Source organism: Electrophorus electricus, chromosome 12 (genome assembly GCF_013358815.1).
Source record: "Electrophorus electricus isolate fEleEle1 chromosome 12, fEleEle1.pri, whole genome shotgun sequence".
Classification (NCBI taxonomy): Eukaryota; Metazoa; Chordata; class Actinopteri; order Gymnotiformes; family Gymnotidae; genus Electrophorus; species Electrophorus electricus.
Window position 1 is genome coordinate 17145427 of NC_049546.1, and position 23503 is coordinate 17168929.

The window sequence follows — 23503 nt, forward strand, 5'->3', positions numbered from 1 at the left end:
AGTGAAAGAGATATACAGTGTACACTGTATGAAAGTGATATATTTGTGTTTGGATTAATACATAACAATAACGTGTTCAGTCATTGATTCCTTTAAAGCACAACACACTCCCAGATAAAAAACAATCATCGTAATTGCAAATTTGGATTCATGGTCATGGTCCACTAATACAGGTACATGTACACACGCATATTAATACACACATCCAGAAACCTCATTATCCTAAAGCAAAATGTGAAATTGGGAAAAAGCAATAATGGCTTGAATGTGCAGCCAATAGTCAATATCTGGATTAAAGAAAAAAAAAAAAAGTGGATTCACTGAATGTCAACACCCTTGATTGAAGGCGGGTTATGGCAGCATGTCTTCTGCGGATGACTATAGCTTGATGACGCCATTTCAGAAAGCTTTGTTTGTACGAAACGCAACTCTCTGCCTGCTCACTGGCATGTTGCACTGTGTTGGTGTAATTAACCAGTCCAGTCCCACATTCAGACGCGATGTGGGCCCCTCAGACCCAGGGCACAGAATTGTCCCATAAAGCAGCTGAAACCCCTCACATATATTAAACAATGATATAAACACTCTTTCCTTACTAATTCCTGAACAAGCTGCCGCAGCCATAACACTGAGCTTGAGGAAAACTAGAGAAAAAGTATTCTGCGCAACGAAGTGCAAAGTTTGGCAAAATTTGTGTGAAAGGAACTTGTATGATGTTTAATTCATATCCATTTATCCAGCAATTTTTCCTTTGCTGCCTTTTCTGTGGGCTTTTCCAAACTGCTCTGCTCAGTTGTCTTCACCAACCTGAACTTCACAATAAACCATACCATTATCACAGTCAGGAAATCAGCCTGCGCCTCAAGTGCAACCAGACTCCGGGCAGGAGAGAGCCAAGGCCCTGAACACATTAAAGTCTATGACAGTGGCTCTCTTCTCTTTCTGGAATGATAACGCGGACGCTGTTGAAGCCTTTCTGACTCAAGGTTACGATAAAAAAAGAGCAAGCGTGCCCCGTGCAGGGGGGACTGGCTTAGCTGAGAAGTGAGCTGCGAATTCGGGGAGAACAAGCAGAACCAAACCAAACACCAGACGGACAATTAGACACACCAGTGCCGGAAAACGTGCGGGAAGGCGGAGGGGGGGGGAACTACTCCTACCTCAAAGAGAAGCACATGGCGGTATTACGCAGGAAGGAGCGCGCAAGGAAGACTGAGCACCGTGTGCCGTGAGGGAGGAGCAGGCGACGTAAATGGGGGGTTTGACATGCTGCGGGGATTTATTACATGGCCACCGGCACACACAGCAGCAACAAAACCAGGGCCGTAACGCAAAAGGAACAACCGCTTCCGATGCGGCGTCGGGCGTTAGAGCCGGCGGCTGCACCGAGAAAAGGGCTGATGAGCAGCAATCCCATAATATGCTGTAATGTGTGATATTTGCCCTCAGCCCCGAGGACTTCTCCCGGCTGCATCTCCGGGGCACTTCCTCTTTCTCCCTCCTGTTCTCTCTCTCTCTGTCTCTCTCCCACACCATCTGCTGGGACCAGACTCCAATCCCCTGCTCCGCTGCCTCAGCCTCATTCACAAACCACAAGCATCTAATCTGGCTGCTGCCTCACAGAATAATTGCTGCACCACAATCAATGCAGCGTTCCCAGCGGAATTCCTAATAGATTGAGAAACACCTGGTCTGAGAGAAGACATATACCGCCGCATTGATTTCAGTATTAAAATTCACCCAGGCTTTAGCTACATGAGGCCTTTAATATACAGGGCTTTACCCACCTAACTATCAAAAAGATGATCTAATGCATGCTCTCCCCGACATCACTGTCAGTTCATCTGCTCAAGGGAAAATCCTCTCTTGTTCTCCCGGCACAGCTCCTCTGCGGATCCCTATAGCACGGTGCTCGGCCTGCAAAGAGCTCTTAAAACATCGCGGTCCCGAGCATAGTGGGTAGCTCTGTAGCTCAGCTGACAGCAACGTGGTCAACACTACAGCACGGACTACATGTCTGGAAATCAGGCGAAGCCATCACTGGATGGCTGCCCTGTGCCTGGAGAGCGACCCCGCTGCAGAGTCTAGTGCCAACCCTGTCTAATAAACCTGGCGGTAACATTCAGAGGCCTGTAAAGACTTTGATTAGCTGGATCAGGTAACTTGGACCCTCCTGTGGAGTCTAGATCTAGGTCCAGATGTCCAGGAAGTAGACTGGGCAGGCATGTCTGCTATATTGAATGCTCTATCTCTTTTCAAGGACTGCCCTGTAAGCCCTTCTCCACCCAGGCTAACCATAGCACCAAGGCTGAGCCCTCTCGGACTTCCTCCGACTACGCCCCCCCCCCCCCCCCCCCCCCGCTTCTTCCACCCCCATCCCCGGTGAAGCATAGAATACCCCGCAGCGGCAATATGCGAACACGGCGCAGCCACAGAGATAACCGTCAAGCGATTGACAACGGGGAAACTAATTAGAGCTGATTGAAAAAGTCGCTACAATGGGCAGTTTACTCGCACTCGTCTGGTGTACGATCCGCGCAGGGCTCGTTGGCGAGATGACGCCGGCTCCTCCAACATCGTTAAGTTTCTCGGCTCGCCCCGGGCAGGGAGTAAGCAAGTTCACATGGCTCTCCGTCATCCAGGCCGTTATTGGGTTATGCCGAAAGTTCGACAGAGAGCTAAATTACTCCGCGAGCGAGCGAGGCAGGCAGTATTATATAGGAGTGAGTCTGGAAGAGAAGAAACTAAAAAGGAGCGAGCGAAGAGCAGCCTTAAGAACTCCGAGCTGAGTCATGCGCTAATGAGAGTGCGAGGAGAGATGGACACACAGTGAGCTGGGATCAAGGGTAGGGCCAGGGTTCCAGTCATTAAATCCGACAAGCCATTCACATAGAAAGGGATCATATATAACTGTCTATAGCTGAGAAAAGCATACCATGAGCTTAACAAGTTAAGCAAGCATACGGCAGCCTGGCTATCGGGGTTCAGCTTTACGTTGGCACATGTTCAAGCTCTATATCAGTTTATGTTTATCGTAATTGCTCATGGTTCAGAAAAAGGCATGGACCGTGTAGTGCTGTTTTTACCTCATTATGCCATGTAACCACTGACAGCTATAAATCAAAAGGGTCTGTTTTTAATTGTGTTTTGAGTCAAACCACAAACAGTTGGGATGTCTGAATAGTGCACCTTCTAGTAGCAAACGAGATGTAGAGAGAAAGAGTGGAGCTCTGCACGTGTGTTCTTTCGGCCATCTGCACAAAGAACACGGCCGTGCTACCTGTTTTCGGCTAAGGCACTTTGCTGTAAACAGACCTCACACGCCACATATACTAAACCTCTGCTTCTAGGCTGCTTCCGCTTTGAAGCCCTACTTGGCCTGAAACTGGACAGCTTTTTCAACCAGCTTCCATTACGGTGTCTGCCGTATAGCCCATGGAATGAAAAGGCTGTTTGAGACGTCCCCGGATTCGTTAAATGAGTCAGGCCTTGTATGCTGTATTTCTTTTTTTCTTGTTTTCATGGAAGACTGACAGAGACGTCCAAGCTCAGCTGTGATGCATACAAGCTTGTGCCTGTTGTTAGTATAAACCTCTAGAGTTTACCTAACTCTTATGAGATCCCATTCACTGAGTACAGACAAAGGAGACTTCAACCATTTTATATAAACCAGCTGTTCTTCTGCCAAGAAAAACTGGCAGTCCACCAACGAGAAACGCTAATTGATCGCCCGGTTTCAAAAGGGAGTGAGAGTGACAACGCTGAGACGAGGATTCACCAACAGATTTAAGAGTTGTAATTTCAGTAGAACTAAAAGCCAGGTGTTTCAAAAATATTTACATAGTCTTTAAACTTTTCACTGTGCCCTGTACCAGTGTAGATCCTCCATGCTATATGTAAGCTTCAGTTTTGTGCTGGCTTTCCAACATTTGATTAAAAGCGTAGTTGATTGTCTTGAACTGCTTAACTGAGAGCACAAGGGTAATTTGTTATAACTTTTAAGTACTGGAAACGTTGCTCTTGTGTTCATGTCCTCCTGCGGCTGATATAAAGTTGGCGTGGCTGCAAGTTACCCAATACACCCGTGTGACGTTGGCATCAAAGGATGGAGTCGCTATACAACTCGAGCAAACTCGAAACAAAGGAAGCTGATAACAGCAGTACAAGCTCAAATACAGGCGCTTAGCAGCAGCAGGTACAGGCGGCGGCGCCTGGCGCAGGACGACTGGCGGTACACGGCACCGACAGTAGGGACCTGTGGGCTTAAATAGTGAAGGAGAACAAGGGAGGGTGCATAGAAAACACATGTGTGCACTAACTAATAAGTGAGTGACTGGGAACATGGCAGATGTGGTGATGTGGGGGGGGGGGGATTGTGGGGGGGACGTGTACCTCCTGTGGGGGGAGTTTTGCTACTTTCCAAGAGTGCAACAGTTGTTTACATTTCTGTCATTATCTGAAGTTTTCTCAATACAACAAGGTGACAAGAAGAGGTGCTTGGCTCCCATAGTTGGCTTGCAGTAGTTCTTGTATGTTTTCTCTTTTGTCTTCACTTGGTTTGTTATGTTTACATTTACGCACCCTACATTGCCCAGTTGTGTTTTTAATCAGTCCTTCAAATGTTGTGCGCCTGTCTCTCTCGCTTTCTTTCCTACACGCACACGCACACACCCTACCGATACAAACTCTTTCGGGAGCGGATTTAGAGAGCATGAAAATGGGGAAAAAAATCCTCTCCTTTTATATTACTGTCTCTGATATGGGGATTACATGTTAATTTGTTTTTTTAATGAAAAAGAGAGGGTGTGAATTGGGCATGGATCCCTGTCCCTAAGCACCTAAACAGAGTCCAGAGTAGCACCCCAAACGCCTTCAGTGCCAGCCAGAGGAATTAAGCTGTCTGTCAGCCTGAATGGCATGCGAGGACAGAAAGAAATATCGCAGATTTGGATTACTCTCTTTACAGCTCAGTGCTGTCGTATTTAAGAGATTATCAACTAAGCCCAGACAATGGCAGCCCAGTAAACATGCTTTCAGTGATGTGATTCAGATTTAAAATGTCTGCAAATCTCTGACTTGCTGACTTTTATTCACTGGCTTTTATGAGCAAGGATTATATTGTGGGTTATACACTATGCACATTTTACAAAATTACAGGACAAAAAGTTACAAAGCTACCCCCCCCCCCCCCCCCCCCCAAAAAAAAAAACAAAAACAAAGCAAAACAAAACAAATGGAATTAAATGTAATTAAACTAAAGATTGTTGAAACAGTTAATTAAACATTGATGGAGCAAATGATGAAAGCAGAACAGCAATCTTATTTGACTGGTCACAGTCTTCTTCCTTACTTAACCAAGTCACTAAGACTACCTTGTTCAAAATATACCCAAGAAAATAAAGCCCAGAAAACTAGGGTATTAATAAATCTCGGGAACTAGTAAAGCTAGGGTACTAAATCCTGTGCCCAAAGCGGATCTTAACTGACCTTCCACGTGCTCTGTCCCTATGCAATGTCCGTTAAATTAACTGGGTGAGTTGGAGTCATAAACCTTGCTCGAGGGCACTATAGAAGTGTCAGACATCAAAAATTGTTATCAGCGCTCGTGGCCGATAATGAAGTGGATATGAATACTAGCTTGTAAATGCCGAAGGAAAACATGCTTGAGGAGTGCGCTGTGAAGAAAGCGCAGCGGGTTTAAAGCTTTCTGCAATAATCACAAGAAAGAAAGGACTTTCTTGAGCCCACACACACACAGATCAGTCAAGCGGGGTGTGCTTTTGGTACTTACGCCTTCCTGGCCTCGACAAGGAAGGACACGGAATTACTACACCCAACCGGAGGGAGAAGAGGAGCGCGGTGAAAACTAGCCGCTCTCGCCGCAATGCCATGACGCAGCTGACTTGTCATTTGTCACCCCTCTCCCTCAACGCTCTTCCCCCTATCATACTCCCGAAACGTCCTAGTGACAGATCCTCCTAACTTCTGCAGTAAGTTTGACAAAGTTGACTTCAAAGGGGCGAACGTGCGGCGCCGTCTCGCAGAGGTGTGAGAAAGCCCGGCCGACTCGGGGAGGGCCAGGGCAGGAGGAGGAGGATGGGAGCACGGGATGGGAGAGGGGGAGCCCTTTGATCTGTGGCAGCAGCAAAAAGTACAAAAGGATTAGAAGCACTCGGGAAGAGGCGCGCAGGAGATTGCAAACAAGGCTCGCGTTCTTATCCCTCATGGGACGAAGCCGGCGGGAGAAAAAACAAGACCAGACAAAAGCAGTGCGTCTTAGAGACTCTGCGGGCTGCTTTGGGAGTTTTGTCAGGTCTGGCACACAAGTGATTAGCATTGAACCCCTATCCAATGTAAACCAGGAGCAAGTCGCCAGCACCGCCCGTAACATGGTTAGCGTAAAACAAATTAGAAGAGGCAACCCACTGAAGCTGGACAATATCATTTACTTAAGTGACAAGTCAGAAGGATCTGTCCATCAATGCTAAGTTTGTTTGTGTTTTAGCTCCTTATCACGGTTGACCTGTACTTTGCTGGACGGTGAATAACATAAGTTATGTTTCCGGGCGATTGGGTCACTTTGGATGAACTGACCTTGGAAGAGGGCAGCGTTCTGGATGATGAGGATCTTGAGCTGGGCGCTGCTGGCCTGCAGACTGGACTCCATGTTCTGTTTAGCGCTGAGGAGGTAGCGCTCCTCCATTTTCCGTGAGCAGCAGGTGAGGCCTTTGGGCTGGCAAACCTGCAGGTCTGAGCCTGTTACAAAGGAGGGAAATAGCAAGGAAAGAGAGAGAAAGAGGGGGGGGGGGAAACAGAGAAAGGCAGAGAGATTTGAATACAATCACTCAATGGGGGAAAAGTAAATAGACCCTGCTGCTAGTATTCTCCAGAATCCTCCTGAGACAGTTCGCCTAATGAATTAGACTAACAGAAGAACAGCATCAAATAGCTTGTTTTTATCAAGCCCATTGTTTAAACCACCTATGAGGACAAGACATCAAAGTGAGCAGTGTGCTCTGTAACACAGGAAATCTGTGACACAATTAAAATGAGATGTTTAATTCCTGCACAAGCATTTCGTCTCACTTCCCCAAGGTAAGAACATAAAGATGCATCAAAAAGCAATCAAGAATGGTGTAACTACAATTTACTGAAGGTGCATAAAAGGGCAAAGACAACATGGAGCAATTTTCATTAGGAGAACAAAGTTCTAAGGCTCAAATTTAATTGCAACACAAACGTATTTATGTAGGAAAGCCCAACTAAGACACATCCAAGTGGGACATCTTAAACGGACCTTATCTTGGTTGAGAGAAATAAGCACATATACAAATGTGCTTCCTTTTTAAAATATCTAACATGTGTCACCTATACTAGTTTAGTGACCTTGGTGTTCCTGTAGGTCACATGATAGTGCAAGTTCCTGAACAATATGTGCATCATGGGCTTGATTCGTAAATTACTGAGCGCATTTACATTCACCTAATAATCCGATTACAGAAAATCTGGTTTTGTCAGTAATCCGATCAACGCATTTAAATGCACTCGGGAATGCAGATAATCGGAAAATCCAGATTTACAAAGAATCAGGCAATAATCGGATTTCTACTTTGCAACCAGCAAAAAATCTCACAGAATGATGTGATGTAAGCGTCAAACTTTCTATCGTGGCTTTTTGTAATCATACACCCACTTTACCAGCAAATGCAGATCTTAGGTTTTTTTTTTATTTTATTACTAATGGTTACTAATAGTACGCATTTCAAATTCTTCATTTCCTCGAGCATGTACTGTGTTTAAGAATCTCTGCAGACATGTTTAATAGCCATTTCGCGGTTGCTGCATGTAATTCTGCTAGACTGAAAAATCTGAAAGAAATCAAAATATGGGTGTATATACGCGCTGAGAAATCAGATTACTGAGATAAAATCCAGCTCTCTTTATCAAATTTCTTAATCTGATTTCTAGGCCATACTCCGATCTAAGAAATTGGAGTATTCTCTTTACACATGCACTTGATAATTAGATAAGCGCACTTGCTGTAATACTAATAAATATGTAAATTTCTCTGGGTGACAGTTTATGCTAAATGCTGCAAATGTATTACTGTGACCCGAATGTACCCACTTGCCATGATTATTGTCTGCCCATATGGCAAAGTACCCACTTGCCATGATTAGTGTTTGCCCATAAAGCCTGGGCCTTTTTAGTGTAATGCAAAAAGAAAACTTCAAAGAAAAATTATGAAAGCCTCCTGTACCCCAATATTTCTAGAAGCTCCCATATTCACCCACAACTTTCTTTGTCATCACGCACATATGTGCTCAGCACTTTTGAAAATGCAACGGAATAGCAGGTATTTTTTCCTCCCTTCATTAAGCAGTAGCCTGAGAATTCTGAGACTGGATTTAAAGTCTTTCTGAAATATTTACAGTGCAAGAGTTTACAGTGCATAGATTTACAGAAATGAATTACTGTGTCATCAGTATAAAGGTGCCTTGTACTAATTGATAGCCTCATTAGAACACAAAAGACCAAGTATAGATCCTTGCTGAACCCCATTTACAATTTCTAAAAAATGAGCATCAGCACACTGGGGTCTAATTGGGGGTCAGAAACAATGTATGGTTGCAATGCAGATATTCTCAATATGTTGCACATTTCATTAGTTGCACATATACACTGGGCATATTAGCTAGTTTAATTTTGCATTTGAAGAAAGTTGTTGCTATTTGTATAAATGCTCATACATCTAAGACATGTGATCATAGACTAAGTCTACGACCCAACTGTAAAACATTTAAGATGCTTTTCTTTCACCAACTTGCTGGTCATTTTATCATGGTTTGTTCAATATAAAAGAAAAAAATTACATTTCAATAAAAAAGAGATTATACAGGTTAATACATTTTAACAAGTAAAAGACTAGTTGACATTTCATGGCATTTCGTGAGCATGAAATAATTCAACAGAATCTAGGCATGGTCTGTAGAATGCCATTTTAGTCACGATCAGACCATGACAATGGACAGAAGTAGGTTAAATACTCTGTGTCTGGAATATTACATAAACAGAGCACTGCTCACTGCTCCTAAACCATTAGTGCTCCGAGCACCTGCTCAGGTGCAAGATCACAACTCAAACCTGTTCTGAAGGCAGCACGAACCTCATTGGTTCAGATAACCGGTGGGCGGAACTTATCTTTAGAAATCGATGCGCTTTTATGTAACTAGGTTACATATGGTACTTAAAATAGTATTTTTTATTTGTGGTTTTGCCTTTTGTTTTAATCAGTCCTTTTTAGATGGTTCTAGTTTCCTGTTAACCTACCTGGCAAGCTAGGTAGCTTCTAAAAATCATCTTTTTTACGCACTTGTTTGTTGTTGGGCAAACTAACATTAAGTGCAGGCTGAGAGTGGACATGTTTTAGTTGTTTTATTTTTTAATTAATGCTCCGTTTTTACTTGTTGGCGTTATATAAACGTCTTTCCTACCTCATAGCAGAACATAACTGAAAACGTGTGGCATTTTAAAATCTCCACCCACTGATTGTTAACCAATCCTATTAATCTACGCCCACTGCTTGTTAGCCAATCAGTTAATCTCCGTCCATTGATTTAACCAATTACGCTCATCCAAGGCAGAACTGTCTTAGAACTGTTAAGGGTTGTAATTTTGTACATGAGCTGAGCACCGCCACATGGGATCTATAGTCCGTCTTAGAACAAGAAACAGTCAGACTGCAGCTGTCAAACTTCAGGCTGGAAGGTCCACTGCCAAACTAGGCTTCCAGCTTTTCCTGTTCTGTTCACTAATTATGGAACCATTCCTGGGATACGACAGAGGAAACACTGGTTTCAACCACGAGAGAAACAAAGAACACAGGCTTCACCTTGATGGAAGAGAGTGAAAAATCAGAAAAACATTACCAGGAGCATCTTGCACAGATTCCTCAGCTGTGATGAGGGGTGATTTATTGGTAGCTCGCACAGTGACCATGGCTTTTGAAGGCTATTTGACAAAGTATGGGTTGGTGATATGGAACTATATTTTCACCATCATGATATTATTTATCATGATATGCTCTTCGGAGCATATAGCAGTTACCATCAGTAACTGAACAATTACTGTCTGTAAGAAAAGAAAGACTTTTACCAGTTATAGAGAATGTAAATAACCTGGCTCTCGTTATTAAAATTTCATAATGACTAATTAGTAGATGATTGAAAAACCTTTTTTTGAAAAATCTTTTTTTAAAAACATCAAATTAAGAATCAGTTCATATCTAACTTAACAGTCCACCAAACGGTGACCCTACTAGAAGAATTCTAATCTTAAAACTTGAATTGAAAGGTTGTAAGGGAGCAATTCCTGTGCAATTACAAAGAATATGAAAACAAGTCAATAAACAAGGCTGTCAGTGACTCTCCTGTACATCACATCATATTACAAGGGTTGTCTTTAATTATTTATACAATAAATTCTCGTTGCACAGATGCAAATAATTAAGTGACCCCAAATTTCAAGGGCTCCAATGACTTTGTGCATCTCAAAAGAAAACACCCAACATTTTGCGTGAACATTCCAGAAGGGGCTATGGTGGGAATAAACCTCTGCTCCAACTGAATTTTTTTTTTAAAGATGCATAAGATAAACTGAGATAAATCTCCCTTTTGCTGCGACATACCCCGTCTCCATCACAATAATCTTTCGCATGTGTGAAGTGGATCTCTTTCCAGAACTGGGGACAGGTGACTTGTGCGTCGGTGAGCTGCCTGAGGGGGTGGAACGGGCTTGATTGATAGTGCTGTAAACAACCATCAGAGGCCTTCCAGTTTTCCAGAGCACACACAAGGGGAAGAGGATGGCAAAATGAGGAGGGAATATGTTGGAAGTGGGGGACCCTGACAATGTGAGAAGAGATACAGGGTATTCTTATTGCTAGTTGCAGCACTTTGTTAAACACAGTAGTTAACTACAGTAATCACCTCAATAAAGCGTCACAAGGCCAGGATGACGCAGGATTACCGACTGCCCGACCCTGACCACTAAAGGCAAAGAATAGAGGAGAAGTCTAACGGGCTATTCATTGGCTGGCTACAAAACGCATTTCAGTGTGTTAGAATGACCGAGGTTCACAGGAAAGCTTTATGTGACTTTCAACCTTTAATTTGTAGAGTTGAAAGCTCAGCAGATACCGTCGGACTGAGTTATACGCGCAGCCTTGCATTTCAGGAGAGTAAGAGCCAAATAAAAGGGCAGCTACTGAACTGAAGTATGATGTTTACACCATTCATTTGATCTGTTTTTTGATTAAAGGCTTAAGGGCTTAAAGCAACACATGCAGCCCAAGACGGCAGAAGATTCAGAGTGGTAAATCGCAGCACTGATGGCAAGAGCACAGCATGCCAGTTACCAACTGGTGGCATGCGTGAACTGGTGTAAACATGTCAACACAAAGCATCCTCCACCCACACTATCCTGTTCCACTCATGACAACTTACGTAATCTTTGATTAAACCCTGTAACCCCCATCCTGGTTTGCTGGAATATGACTGGCCAAAGGCCTACATGGATAACTTTGAAGTGTGCGAAAAATATAAAGGTGGCGACATAAAAGGCAAATGAAGACTTTTATTTTGTCCTATTGCTCCTTCCTGTGTTTAAATGAAACGTAAGATGAGACAAACAGTGGTGGTACTGCAGTTGTATTGTGTGTTAGTTTGTTTCTTAACAAAAGAACAAAGTGTCATCAAAACTGGCATTTTGGGGGCGGGTGGGGGAATCTCATCAAGCAGACACAAGGTTTCGAGCTGAGTAAATACATTTATTAACATCAAAACTCTTCACACACCCACACCTGCGAATTAACTGCACCGCATTCTGGCACACCCACATACATGGCCACAGTATGAAAGGGAAGATGATGAGGGGGGGGCCTGCCACCTCGGTCAGCCTACAACTTTTGTATGCACACTGACAGGCTTAATATCCTAAATCAATACTTGCAAAGGACTGGCGACAGATACGATCAAGCTAATTTCAGGCTGCAGGGCAAATTTATTAAGCCGTCAATAGCGCACGGCGCAGGGGGTGGGAGCAGGTATGAAAGGATGGAGAAAGCAGGCGGATTTGGTAATTATCTGCCGCGAAACACACAATTTCATCTGTCTGTCTTCTGTTTGCGGATGATAAATGTATTTCATTAGAAAAGTTTGGAGTGGAGCGGAAAAGTGGAGGCCCACAGGGACAGATTATTCCCCACAGAGACACATGAACAAAGACTATATCATTCTGTCTAAATAAAGACTGCTCTTGGGGACTGACGTGGAAGGGTGCGGCTCCACGGAGACGGAAGAGAGGGCCTCTGTGTGAAGATCCATCATCCTGCCGCATTGTTCGCAGTGCACAACGTGGCACAAGCAGTTGTGTTAAGCCTGTTTCGTACAGTGGCTCGCTCCTGCCCAGTCCCAGCCTTGTCCTTGTCTACTGTTCCCGTCCCGTAGCGTTCCGCATGCAGCCAGCACAAGCTCCACCTCCCTGCCTTTTATATTCAGCCTCCACTGTAAATTCCACCTTCTGTTCTTCACGGTAAGGTCCCATGAGCCCTTGCAGTTTCCTCCATGCAAAAAAAAACCAAAAAAAAACCCACAGCTTGACGCACATCTGGATGCAATGTGAAGGTAACTTGACAGAGATGCAGCATCCCCTCCACCCCCCCCCACACCCATACCCACACCCACACCCCTCATTAATGTTCTTCACTCTCCACAGCACTTCTCTTAAATGGTTCATGGCCTTCCTGTGCTTGCCCCCTGCAGTACGACCTGAAGGACAGTGGACGTATGTGCAGAGCCTGGTTGCACCAAGCAGCTCTGGCTCGTACACAACTCATCCACCCACTCATCCCCAGCAAGCCTGGAGACACGACACCAAAACCAAAAAACATGCATAACCAAAGTTCCTAGGCACCAATTATAAAACTATCAGCATGCAAGTTTAAAGCTGCGAGGGGAAAAAACAGGCTATGTTAAAATATAGAATTTCTAAAAGGACATCATTAGTGACATAAATTATAAATTAACACCATTAAGAACCAGGGAGACTCTTGACACCTTCTTTTTAGAGTCGTGATCCCTAAAGCTAGTTCAAGGGAGTGCATATGATGCAATCAATCAGATGTTAGAGGCCAAACTGAAAGAACAATGTAATTATGAACTGCTGGAGTCTGAATGGTGATGTGTTTTAGTTTGGAGCAGATATTCTGTTTCACTCTTCTGAATGTTCACTTTAATTCTCCAAAATCTAAGATGTACAGTTTCACTAAAGGACTGACCTCAGACGTTACAAGAAAATTCCATAGCTGCTGGGTGTGGAGCTTATGACCCATCACCTTCCAATGAACAACTTTAAATGACTTCCCTGGGTGCTTGACCTAAATTATTACCACATTATTAAAAGCTACAGGGACATTTACCAGGATCCAAGGGTACTGCACTACTCCAGAGAGTATCTACTGCACCCTGATACAAGAATCACTGACACAAGTTGTTCCACTTTTTTTTTTCCCCCCCAAGTCATGGTTCTGCTTTTCAACTATTCTGTGATCACACACTCATCAGGCAATCAATTATTTAGTACACAAATGAAAAATATTGAATCCTCATCCTTGTTGTTATGATATCCCAGAAAACAGCCCTGCAATTCGGCACATGGTGTACATTGTCTTCGTTCGCGAGCCACGGGTTTTAGTAATCATGTCTACAATTAAAGCCATTAAAACCATACCTGAGCCCACGAGCGCTTAACAGCATGTAAAGCCTGCTCTTGAGGGAGGTCAGCCTCATCAGTGATCCATGCATGCTGACAGGTCACAGCGCATTAGCACCACACTTTGCTCTCTCACTCCCACGAGTCAGGCCGCCGAGAGAGGGAGTGTGGCTGTGTGCTGGTACCCTGGGCCTGGTACCCAGCTGCGGATCAGAAGTGCTTTGTTACAACAGTATAGAATGCAAAGCGCTGGGGCTCCTTTTAGCCTCATACAGTGTTCGAAAAATGAAACAATGAAGAAAGCAGAGGCCAAAGTCCTGACAGTTTGATTCAAGCAGCAAGTTCACCAGAGGGAAGCTGGTTCGTCAGTGGTGAGCATTTCTAGCAGAATGGAAGCACATCAAAACTGACAGCTTGCTGGGACGGGAATCGGCAATCAGACACGCATTTTGAGTTCGTGTTCTGAGGTTTTAAGGCTGAAAGGACAGCGAGTCGTCCTTTATGCTCCGACATCCGGCTCTCATTAACGCGTTCGACCTTTCCCTCTTGGGCGGGGAAGCAGGGACGAGTGGATAGAAGCTTCTGCAGTGGAGGGGGCGATTGGGGGGGTGGGGGGTAACCACACACTGGCTTTTTGGTTCCATGCCCCTTGGCACCACATGCAGCATGATTAGAATTCAGCTCAATCTTCCTGGGGCTGTGATGCACAGCAGAACCCTCCTCTTTCAGCATGGACCAGGCCCCGAGCATTTCTCCTCTAGACACCATAAGCTTGGAAGGGTTCTCGTTCTTGAAAAATGCCTAACGCCCAAACTGCCGCGCCAACCCACTCGCAAACACCGGTGGAGGCAGTAGCCGGCAAAAGAACTGACTCCATATCCGTGACTAACCATCCCACATACAACCACAGGCACCACCATGGAAAACGCTGCCCTGTTTCAGTTACAGCGCTGATGGAGCTTTGCAGCTGGTTGGACTACACTTCAGAGGAATGCGCTTGTGAAAAAGAGAACGGAGTTAAAATGTGCACTGCAGTCCCCTCTCAGTACTTCAAGAACCGAACCATGAGTGCAACACTCAGTTAACAGAACCAGACCTGAGCACTTGAACACACAAGTACCACAGTGACTAAAGGGTGTGCATAAGAAGAAGGATAAGCAAATGCTAGAGTACTGAAGGGAAGAAAACTGACCATCGCATTACTGAACCCTGCAACATGTTCAATTCTCAGAGGAATGAGTGCAAGCACAAGACAGAGAAGGCTGCACTACACTGTCTGCTGTCACACGCATTCCCAATTAACATTAGGGTGGTCTGCATTCATTTACCACACCAAAGCAATATACGTGTACAGAGTTCAGATTTAGATCTCAGTGCCATCGGCTAGTACTCTCTGACCCATGTTTTTCAGTAATGAGTGGGCAGCTATGAGTGTTTTACTGTGTGAGTTTACACTGCCATTACAGCACCTGCTAGTATTAGTAATGACTGGTCTCATAGTAACATTGAATGAGGCACTCTCAGCCACCGAAATACAAACAAACGTTGCTGTTGGTTTTTCCTTTTTTATGCATTAGCTCTGAGGCAGATGTATTTTGTGGATTCCAGTGTTGCTTACTCTTGTAGCAGATGCATAAATCAAGGATGAGGTTTGCAATTAGCCTCAAACTCTTCTGTGGACTGACATTGTACAAGTACACCCATTAACTCTTGCATCTGATCAGGACATGTGCAGAATCAAAATGCAGATAAATGCAGAACTATGATAACTGTTTCATGCATCAAGCCCAGAAATCTATAAAAGGATCATCGTTACGTTACTTTGCCAGTGGCATGAAAATGCACAACGCATCCACTCTCCAAAAAGCATTAAGGTTTTATGAGCCTAATGTCAGAAGCTGTGACAATTTGCTGATTACAAGATTGCATTCGAAAGAATAATGGTGCCAGTGTGATCATTTAAGAAGCAGTCAAAATATTTTTAAAACACTTTACATGTGCTAACAACGCATGATATAACAGAAAGAATATTAAAGCTACAACACTGAGAATAATTGAAATGTCAAATAACAATTTCAAAATAACGAACAGGCAGAAATAATAGCCAGCAAGCCACATAAATCACTGTTATCAAAGCTGTGCCTTACCCTTTCTCATTCAAACTACTGACTCTGGAAAGTTGCACACATGAGTCTCCACTGTGAGTGCATAGGGACATGTGGTTTTATATTTGATGGATGTAGTCCAACACGTTGATGCATAATACATGACGAGCCTTTTAGGACAAGCATAGAAGTTTATTTTAATACTCATTTCCTCTTCCTGTAAGTTATCCCATTTCCTTCCTCTAACCCCAGTGCGGGTTATATGTTAATATTCATCCCACTGAGGACAAGCGGTAGAGCGTGCTAGGCTAGGCAAGTTCTTTTGTCCCAATTCCAGGACGCAATTTAAATTGCAAATAGTCAAACGAATTCAAAAAGGAACATTATTTCTGATTATATGTCACTCTGGCAAGGACACACTCTGTTCGTAGAGCCTGAAGGTCAGACAGAAAAATTACATTTGCGTTTTTCTCTGAACTCTGAAACCCTACATTTTCCCACCTCAGCAGACAATTGAAGCGGAAATGTTCCAGGAAACAAGTGTTTGACATTGTGATGTCCAATCCCCAATTAGCAAATGAACAAACCCTTCAGATGTGATTGCTGTGGTATTTATTACTTTTATTTCATTTGGAAAGACTGACTGTTCGATTTAATAATCCCGCAGATTATTCTGTACGACCAAAAAACCTGATACATAAACTAAGCATGAAAAGTGAACATAGGGAAAAGTACAGATAGATGAACATCATTTTGTGACCTGTTACTGTTTTATAAACAAACAGTCTTGCACTTACAACAGGATGAGACTAAATTTCTTCTCTTTACATTTCCTTTCTGTGCATAGTCAATGCTGGTTGACGCACCTGAAGCAAGAAGAAATATACTGAATAGTGTTCACCACCAAACCAGTTGCTTTCACTGCTGGGAAACGTGGTTGCTTAAGTAAATTCACTAACAGTTTGCTGTTGGTCAACACGGTATGCAATTCACACAGGTTACAGGATGGTTACAAGGTTACAATATATTTACACTTTCCCCTTTTCTCCAGACCACTTTGGCTGTCCCTCCACTAGCCCTACAGACGACAAGCACGCTGACTTGTCAAGGGAGAAGTCTAGGTAGACTTATGACATCTGAAAAGGAGTCTGAAAGCACTCAGTTAGATGTCAGCTCAGTAACTATTAAACAACGTGAAACTGACTATTCACTCTATTTGTGTTGCACTTGCAAGGTGTCCGCTGCCTCTGTCTAACCGACAATATTAACTCGGCTAAAATGAGCAGCCTACAAAATTAAGGTAAGATAAAGATTTAGAGACATGACAAATAGATAAATAATATGCACATTTGCATAAATTGTCGTGACAAAAACTATCCACAATAACAGGCTTATATGACACCTGTGTGTCAGAAAGTAAGCTGTATCGGGCAAATTAAGGATATTTTTCAGGTCATCTTTTTACCTGAGACTGGCGTTTCAGGCGCCCACTTCGTGCCAGGATATAAAAACTGAAAGGATGAACGCACTTCTTGGCAGTTTAGCGCCTGGTGGCTGAGCTGTGCGTGCGGCAGAAACAAAGCGCAGAGAATCATCGCAGCGATCGAGTTTAGTCCGTCCATGGTTAAATAGCTGTTGCGTTGTGATCGAACAATAAAAGTGCAGAAGAGATCTCGTACAGAGATTACTTAAGTAGTTCCTTCAGTGTCCAGCGGAAGCGATGTCCTGTTTCTCCCTCCAAGAAATCTACTCTAGTGATGAGCATCCTCCGGTTCTCCACCTCCGTTAGGGTGCAACATCCCCCAAAACTGTAGCATGTGTTCCTATTCCTGGTACCACATCTCGTAGGCGTCCTGTTTACTAGTTCAACAGCGAATAACTATGCTTCCCGTAAAATACCAGCCTACATAGGACTGGTTTGTTCTTTTACAAACTCCCCTCTCATTCACAGCACTTGCAGCCGAAAGGTTGCTAGATAATGTAGGCAGATACCCTACGCGCTATCGCCCTCCAGTGTGCATTCACGAATAAATAAAATAGATATGAATTTTTTAGGTTAAATAAGATTTAAGTTTAAGCATCTAAAATCATTGAAACCAGGTCTTTTCCTTCCTGTCGTCAAGTCATTTATACGGTTAGCCTATAAAGCAGATATTCAGAGTTCAGAACTTGATACACTACCAAATTTTGTTCCTTATAAATACCAAAATAATTTCCTAATAAGGCCTAAAGTTCACACTTCATCTTCAAATGTAATCTTGGGCAAGATATAAAAGCGGACTATCGAACATTAGAGTCCTACAAGTTAATTTTTATTAAACCTACGTTATTGAGGATACAATCGCCTTCCCTCGTTGAGAGGGTTCATCTTGCACGGCAATATGTCGTGAAAACAACGAAAAGTAAATTTTTAAAAACGTTTATTTGTCAGGGTGTATGATTAAATGTGCAGCGTTTAGGAAAGGAAACGTAGTTGCACGCAATGTAATTTGGGGATAATTACTCATAAGAACAGGGTTTTAGTTTATTTTAGTACTTACACAAGAATAATTTTACAAAAAAAAATCCCCCCCCCCCCCAAGACGTTCTGAGAAGTAAATCTGGTTAACATTCTGAGAAGTAAATCTGGTTAACATTGGTCCATGCTGCCATCTAGTGCTGTTCCTAGTTACGAAATCACACGACCCAGAAGGGGTATGTCTTTAACAGGCACTTTTATTGATCATGTTGGTCAACTAGGAGTACTTGGAAGGTAAAGTAATATACCCACGCAATACTTTAATGCATTGTAAAATTCTGCCACTCTGCAGGTCATAAGATCTGGCGGATTACAGATGGATACCGTGCAATTTTTCATTTAAGATTTTGTACATCATTAAAATTGCAAAGTCATCCACCTGAAAACAGCAAGACACCCATATTTGTATCAACTGTCACTAGAAAAGGGCTGCAAAACTGGCCATGAGTGCTTGCAGTTATCAGCTGAAATGATCTATGCCCATGTGCAGTCTCCTTTACTTCCCAGATTAAAAGAAAGTTACACACAAGTCTATTGCCTTGCAATTAAAACCCAAAGACATTTGAATACTTGCAACATCCTTCATCAATGGGGTTTTGCTTGTGTAACAGCCAGTTTTGCATGGATTTGCACAGCACTTACATTAAAAGCTGGATGCAATCCTGCAAAACTCACCATCACGTGCACCAGGTCCATCTGGGCTTTGCTCCAACTGTCCTGAAGCAGATGACAAGGACCGGCAATACATGAAGTGCACACACTGCAGTAGATTTGCTGGCACTACCTGCACTGTGAGCACTTTGGAACTGCCAGGACAACAAACCCTATATACATGTGGCTACAGTCAATAGTCAGTGGCAAGACTGTAAAATTAGATCATATTGATAAACAAGTTTGTAAGATTATACCTCCCATGCCCATGACAAGATCAAGCATCAAGTAGTATTTATAAGGCATCCAATTGTTGAGCAAACAGCTTCTCCTGCCAGAAGGAGCACCTAGCGCAGTAGATACTACACTACTTCACTAACTACACAAGATGCACCTTAGCAGGAAAAGCATAGAAGTTCATTTCTCTTGCACGCAGTTGGGCAGGCAGGGGGAATGAATTCCCTCAGAACGAGCAGAATCCATACCCAATCCTGTAAGGTAACAGAAACATAAAAATCTTAAATTTGACAGACATTTTTAACAGTTGTGACCAAGAAACCTGGTGTGGGGGCGGGGAAGCATAAATCCCTGCAATTCATAAGTTGTAATTGTAATTTTAAAAAATTAGGATCACATGTAGCCATCTAAAATTGTAATATGAAATATTCGCAAAGTTAATTGCAACCCTGTACTTTTTGTACTTTAGGAAGTGGAAAGAATTACACGTGACGGGATTTCGATTGAAAGCAGTGCCAAATATTTTAGGTTTTGCGGTAAATTCACTAAAGGTACAATGATTACGGGGTAACAAAACGTGAGAAAAAGACTCTCTTTAAGCATCAAGCCAAATTCAAGCAGCCTGCATCCATCACCAGCGCGTTGTGCACCGCCTCGCGTTATTCGGCGCTCAAAATGGAGGATCTCCACTGAAGAATGGGTGGAACCACTCCAAAACCGACGAAGATCGTCCTAAAACCTAAATCGGTTTTAAAATATCAAAAACGTTATTATTCTTTTGGATGCACAGGCCTACCATTTCCAATGTGAAGCATTAGGTAAAACAGAAGGACCGTCTCTAAGCTCGTGTACAGTCATGGATAAACTACTGAAGATGAGACGCCCTTCAGGTCGCTCCGCGGAAAGCTCAGTTGGATCTTGGTGGTGAGGTCCCTCATTTCAAAACTGCTTGTCGTGGCAGTAAAAAAAAAAGAAAAAAAAAAGGGGGGGGCCTAATCCAGCATCCCCGTATAGTCTCGTTGTTGTGGGCCTTTAATACAATTATGGACGCCCGAGGGTGACCTCGTGCAAGTTTGCAAGGGGCCTAAACGGCGCAGGCGCTGCGTTTTTAAAAGGCGGAAAATGCAATTAGGCGACCACGCAAGTCAAGTAGCTACACGTGAGAAGGGACGGCGTTTGCCGTGCAAAAATCCTAACGATTGCATTCCTCTGTCCATGTCACCGGGAACAGCTTCTGGCCACTTTTACCAATTCCATACTTTTCCCCTACATCCAGCACCATGACGGTTAGAACTCAGCTTCATTAAACGTCGGGACTTAACTGGTCAAGTTGTCTAGGTGCGTTTCGGTTTTTTTCCCTCCGTTTAGTCCTCTTCCCGTACCTAACAGGCCTGTTTAAACTCGGTGGAGGGAGCCTAGGCTTCGAAGCGGGGGTTGAGATTCACCAAATCAAAGCCAAATTGTCACCCACACGTAAGAAGCAAGACTGTGTTGGTTTAGGCCCAGTGCGTGTGCTGAGCGAACAACTCGAGGAAAACGAATATTAGGCTATTTTCACAATTTAAGGCCCTTTATTTTAGGTAACGTAGCGTACTGGTAAGCACAAACGGGTAGTGGCTGCATGTTAACGATCGACTACATATCGTGAAAAACTTGGATTTCAAATCGTGATTTATTGTAACAATACAGCCATATAGCAAACAAGTGATTAACCAGCTCTAGTTTAAAGGTTAATCAATACTAGTTAACGAGGGGGAGACGACACAATCATCGCTCCAAAAATAGGTACTACGTATTTTTCCTAAGTTAATACACGTGTATTTTTAAATAATACATGTTATCATAGTATAAGTGTTACCAAAACATCTACACGGAAAACTAAAAATGCACTTCAGCTACAGCACTATATATAGCTTACCAACTCTAGTCTCTCACACAAAAGCCTATCCAGCGAAAACATTGGCGCACTAAAAGTGTTTTTGTTTTTTTGTTTTTTTTAAATTCCCAGATCAGGTCACAGCCGAAACGCAAACTACCGGCGGATCTAATAAAACGTAACTTTTTTTTTAACTGACCGGTCGCTATATAGATAGATATATATAGATATATATATATATAGATAGATGTATATATATATATATATAGAACTTAATTGTGTCCATTACCCGAAAGTGTTTTGAATCCTCAGGTTGCAGGAGGTTTCCGAAAGAGGCGCGAACGCCTCGTCATGTGATGGGTTTCTGCTCGTCGCCCCCCAAACACACAAAAGCCCCCCGAACCCAGGGCACGGGGAACAACATCCGCTACACATTTGCATAGTTATTCGGGGATCCTATTTTTTTTTTTAGACCAATTAAATCCAAGCAAAAACGTAATGCATCGACATATTTTACGCACATCTACAATATTTTTCAACTTGCCTAAAAACAGCAAACATAAAAGTTGTAACCCAGCATGGAGGTTAAGAGGTTTGGGGATTTACCAGTTATTTGTTGTGTTTGAAACAATAAAAACACGCAAGCATTTTAGAATTAGCGACGCGAAGCCCGATGAAACATTGCTTATGCCAAAGATTCAAAACAGAATACAGTATAGATTAAGAAAATGTAAGGAAAAATAAATAGCACAGACCCAAATGCCACGCTTTTTAATAGAAAGTGGTGACACTAGAAGGCTACTTGAGAAATTGTCTTAACATTTAAAAGAATAAATGGTACCCCAACCACTCGTATCCTAGATCGTGTTAACATTGGTCTACTGCGCAGATGTTTCATGTTCAGCCCAGGTCGCCAGTCTAGAGAGACGACAAAATGTTATGTCATGCATGTAATTTAAGAGCATCCTTTTGTTATTTTGCTTTCTGGGGGTGGGGTGGGGTGGGGTGCGGGGAAGCAAACTCTCGCCGGTACCGCAACAAATGTTTTTTCAAATCCGAACCCGTACTACCCACCAAATGACTAGTCCATAGATTTTCCATGTGAAGGAAATCCACTGTAACGGCGTATAAGTTTGTACATTTGGTGTATGACTCGTATATGATTTTGGTTTAGCTGTTTCATCATGTGCCCTGAAAGACCGGGAAAGCTGGAATGACCCCTAACCTCTGTAAACCCTACCCCACCTCTATGGAGTCATTGTGCCATGCATCAAAGAGTTCCTCTCAGCATTCACAATCAGTATGAAGGAGCGTTTGCCTGTTTTGATTTAATACGAAGCCAAGTAAATAATACTCTTAACTAATATAATGCAAACTGTCAAAACCTTGTAAAACCTTATATTCTTCCTAGTTCTACAACAAATGAAAGCAATGTCTAAGAATTCCCAGAACACCTGTTAAGGTTCCAATTTGTCTCTCTCATTTATCTCCAGAACTTTAAATACTTTTAATATAGTTTAATGTTTGCGTGCCAGAAATACGCTATTATGCAAATGTTTATTTTTTTTAACATTGGGAGCAAAAGTAGCCCATTTATAATATATTTTATTCACATGCCTATCGCGGACCTACAGGCCCGACATTCAATATACCGTTACCACAAAATGTGATAGTATAGCATGTGCAAAAGTATTAAATCATGTAGGCCATTTTCTTCACTTGTGTTTTTCGTATTTTAACTATCTGATTTGATTTATGAGAGTATTACCAAGCAAGTGCCGAGTCAGGTTCCTTATAGCAGAGAAAACAGGAACTGCATGACGTTTCTGGACTGAGATTCCGCCTTAATTTCTTCGGATTAAGTAATTCCCATGAGGCGCCGCCAGTGTGCGCTAGTGCATCTTCAACACGGAGAACAACGCGACCGACACTTCCAATCGCTGCCCTACAGACTTGGCCATGTAGCTCAGGTTTTGTATACAATTTACAGGAAAGGCAGCACAAAGTGATAGGCATTTGTTCATTTTGTGTATTGAATTATTAATAGGTTACAAACAAGTTTAGCTTCGTTTTGCCTTCTAGTCGCTGTAGTAGGATCTGTTAGCGACATACATTACAACGTTGGCTAAATTAGCGACCACAAAAGGCTAGTTACCCTATTATAAACAAGGTATCTTTTAAAAAGCTCGTTTCTCATTCGTGTAACATTAGTCTTTTTCTTCTCCGTTGATCCGCTTTTTGTATCAGAACGAGCTTTATAATTAGTGTATAAAGAATGGAGATGACAGACAGAACCGCGGAACCGTCTGAAGAACTGGACACCAGTCGTCACTGGATAGAGACGCT

At 42.9% G+C, this 23503-nt stretch overlaps 1 protein-coding gene across 4 annotated transcripts in view; it reads right to left on the minus strand.

Annotated features, from left to right (window-relative positions):
- gpc3 (glypican 3) overlaps positions 1 to 17836 on the minus strand; it is an 82927-nt gene extending 65091 nt beyond the window's left edge. For all 4 annotated transcript variants that reach the window (XM_027013020.2, XM_027013022.2, XM_027013021.2 and 1 more), the window contains exons 1-2: positions 17341 to 17836; positions 6595 to 6756 (exon numbers count right to left, since the gene is read on the minus strand). In XM_027013020.2, coding sequence (XP_026868821.1) covers positions 6595 to 6756; positions 17341 to 17497 — 319 coding nt within the window. In that variant the 5' untranslated portion in view covers positions 17498 to 17836. The remainder of the gene's footprint in view (positions 1 to 6594; positions 6757 to 17340) is intronic.
- Positions 17837 to 23503: the final 5667 nt, after the last annotated feature.